Here is a 5,065-nt window from a genome sequence, read left to right as displayed (position 1 = left end):
TTTGCATCACAATTCAAGGATACCCTTTCAAAGTGCAATAAGGGTATTCGACGATGAAGCCATAAGGTCCTATCCATGGGGTCGGACTGCATACGAAGTTCTAATTGACTCTATTAAAACGTTGGCTCCAGATGGAGGTTCATACACAATAAGCGGCATGAAGAACGCGTTATTGATTTGGGCTTATGAATCCGTCACATGCTTCAGTGAGAGTTTTGGGAGAGTGATCAATAACGAAGACGTTCCGCTTTTGCAATGGGGTGGAAAGCGTACATGTGCAAGCTTTGATAAATTGTTATCTGCCGAAATCGAAAAGCATGGCGAGGTAAGGTTTAACGCTGACTTAATTTATTTGATGGCTGAGTTCGGAGTTACTTAATGGCTGAGTTATGTGTTAAATTACGGCTGAATTATTTTAGTTGATGGCTGAGTTATGTGTTAAATCACGGCTGAATTATTTTAGTTGATGGCTTAGTTTTGTTATAGCCTGGTGTTTCAGGTGCGTGTGAGGAGAATGGTTTTCAAGGACTCAATTGAAGAGATGTTTCCTATTTGGCCGGGTGAAGATGACGACCCACAACTCGTTAGGTTGATAACAGACATACATTCAGGTAGATTTGTGAAAGGTTTGTGGGAAGTGCAGGGGAATGCAAAGGGGAAGGGGGATGAGAAGAAGAGAATGAAGAGTGGAGTTTCGTCAGAAGCTGAGCCACCCACTAAGAAGCAGAAGAAAGTTAAGACACAGAATGAGTCTGAAGTTGATGCAGCGGGAAAGGGTTCTAGCGAGAAGGAAGGTAGCAAAGAGTTGGAGTTGGAGAACAAAGCGACTCTAACGACCATTGTGAGTACTCTGGATATTATTTCTAGAAAATTTGATCAGGTTGATTCACGGTTGGAAGCTTACGAGTTAGACCGGAACAGACCATTGATGGACCAAAAGACCATTGATGACAAGGTGAATGCTTTACTGGAGGAGCGTCTGAAATATCTGGAGATTGGGAAAATTCCCAAAAACCATGATAACCCCTCTCCACCAATATCAGATAACTCTTTATCGATGGCATCACCGGTGGTTCGAACGCATCAGAAGTCTGTCAATAGTCCAGCATTAGTAGCTGCAACTCTTGGTAAGGAGTTTGGACCGAAAAAAATTTGGCCAAGGAGCTTGAAAAGGAATCAGGGGTGAAAAGGACTTTGGATGAGGAGTTTGGTAGTGTCGATAAAGCTACTGATATGCAGCCTCTTGATTTTGTAGTAGTTTCTCCTGCAAAGGCTACTAAGGATGCTAAGGCTACTAAGGATGATAAGGCTGCTAAGGATCCAGCCTATGGACGCGGCTGCAGGCACAAGCGTATTGTTAAGGGTGAGGAAGCCGAATAGAAGAAAAAAGCAGCGTGGGCAGATGTTGCGTTTAAGAGGAAGGAGAAGGCTGAGGCTAAGAAAAAAACTGATGAGGATAAGAAAAAAGAGGCTAAAGCTAAGAAAAAAGAGGCTGAAGCTAAGAAAAAAATGGCTGAGACTAAGAAAAAAGAGGCTGAGTTAAAGAAGAAACAAGAGGCTGAGCTAAAGAACTAAAAACAGGTTGGTTCAAAGTACAAAAAGGTGACTCCACCGCGTGACGGTGTAACAAGATGCAAGGTACAACCTGATGTAGAGGACAGTTCATTGGTTGATATAACTGACGAAGCTGTTGCAGAACAGAACGAATTCACGCCGGAGTTTGATGTCGAGAATTCTGAAGTAGTTAGATCTGCCATAATTAAGGACTACCGGGAGAAAAATGTTCGGTTAACTCCAAAAGGGTTGTCAATGACGGCAGTTTCTTCATCATTAGTTTTTCCGAAAGTACGACATGATGGAATAACGTGCATGAGGAAGAATGTTACTCCTTCATCAGCAATGTATGACCATCTAGCACCTGTTGATTCGGCGCTATTGGAGAAACTTATGCAACACATCAAGGCAATTCCATCCAAACCACCAGCAGCACCAGGTAAAAAAGAAGTACTAACAGCTGATCATGAGAGTGACTTCTACAGCATACTCATCCATGAGAGACCGTGGCCGGAGAATGAGTATGGATGGGTGTTTCATAATGTAAGTCTTTATTACGGCTGAGTTGTATATTATTTTTTTAATTACGGATGTGTTATCTAATTTTTACGGCTGAGTTATATATTTTTTTATTATATCACGACTGAGTTATATATTCTTTTATTATATAACGGTTGAGTTATATATTTGATTACAACTGACTTGTTAATATTATTTATGTAGCATGTCGTGGCGTATATGAACGACCTCATTAAAAGGTCCATGCGAGAGCCCACTCAATTCTGGTCCAAGCGGATTGCTATGCAAAATCCAACTCCATTCTGATCCAAGCGGATTGCCTTCATTGACGTTTGGTGGAAAAGTTTTTTGATTCACGATTTCACTCAGTTCAAGATAAAACCTAGTATGTTCATGTTCAAGGCAATGGTTATGAAGATATGTTAAAGGGTAAGCTTCCTGAACATTGTCTAACAAACTTGAAGTGGTATGAAGATGTGGATCACTTGTACGGATGTCTTCAAACCGGCGGAAATCATTGGGTTGCGTATCACGTGGATCTGAAGAAAGAGAAGATTGATTGCTATGATCCAATCTTTGGAGAGGTAACACTCGAAAGTGAGCAGAGAATTCTGAATTCATTTAAACCGCTGACGCAAATGATTCCCGCTATGTTGAGTGTACATATTCCTGCCAATATCCGACCCATTAGCAGGAAAAAGTTCTCATTCAGAAGGAGGAGCAAAAGATACACTCCACAAAACACTCAGGTTGGCGATTGTGGGGTGTATTCGTTGAAGTTTGTGGAGTGTCAAGCGCTTGGTGTATAAATGATCAAAATATTCCACGTTTACCCATAAAGATGGCAGCAGATATCCTCGCTGAAGGAGGAAATGTTGTGACGGACCAAATGATGGCTAAATGAACATGTGTTGTTATGAAGTACTTGATTTATGTTGTTGTTGCTTTATGATGAACTTATGTTGTTATTTTGTACTAGACTTATGTTGTTATTAAGTATTTGACTCAGTCTTATCGTTTTTATAACCCTGCCGTGTCGTATATACGTAACTCAGCCTTACCCCAAACATACCCTATAATCGTAACATGTTTATATAACTCAATCGTATCGATTAGTATTAGTCAGCCGTTACGATATTATAACTCAGCCATACCTCAAACATACCCTATAAAAAAAATGTTTGTACTTTAAAATGTTAAATTGAAACCCCAATTATATATCTGAAATGAATATATAATCAACTGAATGTGTCTTCTTTATTGAATCTACAAGTTTAGAATCAATTATGATCTTGAGGTATATGTTTGTCTTACAATTATCATAAACTTAACTGATACATATAAGGTGTGAGCATAATTCAAAACTTATAAACTATTATTGTGTTATTTATCATGAATTTGTGTTTTTATAACTATTCTTGCACCATAAATCCAAATCCCAAACTTAAAAACCCAAAAAAGCAAACCTAAACCCTAAACAAGCAACCCTAAACCCTAAACCCCATTTACTAAGTCAGCTGTAAATGTGGTATGTAACTCAGCCGTAAAGTGTAACTTCGTCCTGACGTTTGGCGGGAAAAAGATAACTGTTTCTTGGGAAATTTTAACTCGAGACGTTTGACGTTCTGTACCTCTCTATATATTGTCTCCTCTCTTACACCTTTCTCTCTCTAAAAAAAACTAAACAAAAACTCTATATCCCCATCAAACGTTATGACGATTGTTCCTGAAATGTGGTCTGTAACACAACCAGTATTACCTGGTTCAAATTTTTAAGTGATCTCTCTCTCGTAAATGTGGTCTGTAAATGTGGTCTGTAACACAACCAGTATTACCTGGTTCAAATTTTTAAGTGATCTCTCTCTCGTCATCCCGTCGATTCTTGCAGAAGGCTGGGTTCATGATTGGCCGACATACCGCCCAATTCCCGATCATTTTAAGGAACGATGGTTTCTTCAACTCGCTGTAAGAACAATTTGTCCACTTAAAATGACAGCAATGGATCATTTAGCCATCATTTTGTAACGGTTTTGTAAAAAAAATTTGTTGTAGCGCAAAAACACATGGGATCGAAGGCATAATTCGACAGTTTGGACACATTTTAATCTTGTGGCCAGAACACTATTTCGTTGCTAGATGCGCTATTTGAAGAGAACTTGGGATATCGGAGGCGACAAGCCTCCGTGGATGTTAACAAGAGTCTGGTGTGATCTCGTCCACATGTTTGAAAAGTTTGGTCCTAACAATTTTGGTTTCTGAAAGTGATGCCTTGTCTGTATTTTGAATCTGATAATTTTGGTTCCTGAATGTAAACATGTTGAATTCATATTTCTTGTATATTAAGTACTATAACCCAGTCATAATGTGTTTGTTTAATTCAGTCGTATCTTTATAATAACTCAGCCTCTACGTATAAAATAACTCAGCTGTGAATGTTGACTTAGTGAAAACTTAAAGTTAACTCAGCCAAAACGTATAAGGTAACTCAGTTATGAATGTTAGTTTACGATAAACCCAACCATAAGTGACCGAAACTCATCCGTAAATAAATTAATCATAGAATAATTCTGCCATTGTAAAACGGCAAAACCCAGCTGTGAATGTTAATATAATACATTTCTAATGTGACGTTTCCAATTGCTTGATTGGACTGAGTTGTCGATTAATTATGGCGCGTGTGGAAAATACGGCTCAAACCTAATATCGAGGCTAATTGTTACAGTCTGTGACGCATGTGTCGAGGGATTTACAATATCGACACATTTAAATATTATTTTAATTATGGCGCGTGTGGAAACGATGCCGTTTCATCATGTCGTCTTTCTCACCCTAATTCCATGTAATTCTGGTGTTAGGTTTTTCACCTATTGCAAATGTTGTAGTATAGGGGGGTGAATGTCGAACCAGTCCTAGTGATGTGAATCAGTGAGAATACAAGTCATTTCTTAAGCTAAGCAGATTCAATAGTGGTGAGTGTGTGACAAGTAACAAT

General features: G+C 38.9%; 1 protein-coding gene across 1 annotated transcript; it reads left to right on the top strand.

The window, feature by feature from the left end:
* The first annotated feature begins 157 nt into the window (after positions 1–157).
* On the top strand, positions 158–2,882 carry LOC106297748. The gene is made up of 5 exons (XM_013733928.1): positions 158–325; positions 500–1,127; positions 1,181–1,356; positions 1,582–2,097; positions 2,538–2,882. Exons 1-5 carry the CDS (start codon positions 158–160, stop codon positions 2,880–2,882), a joined length of 1,833 nt encoding a protein of 610 aa, XP_013589382.1.
* Positions 2,883–5,065: the final 2,183 nt, after the last annotated feature.

This window comes from Brassica oleracea, chromosome C6 (assembly GCF_000695525.1).
Source record: "Brassica oleracea var. oleracea cultivar TO1000 chromosome C6, BOL, whole genome shotgun sequence".
Lineage (NCBI taxonomy): Eukaryota > Viridiplantae > Streptophyta > Magnoliopsida > Brassicales > Brassicaceae > Brassica > Brassica oleracea.
Note: the sequence above shows the minus strand (reverse complement) of the source record. Positions and strands in the feature narration are given on the sequence as shown.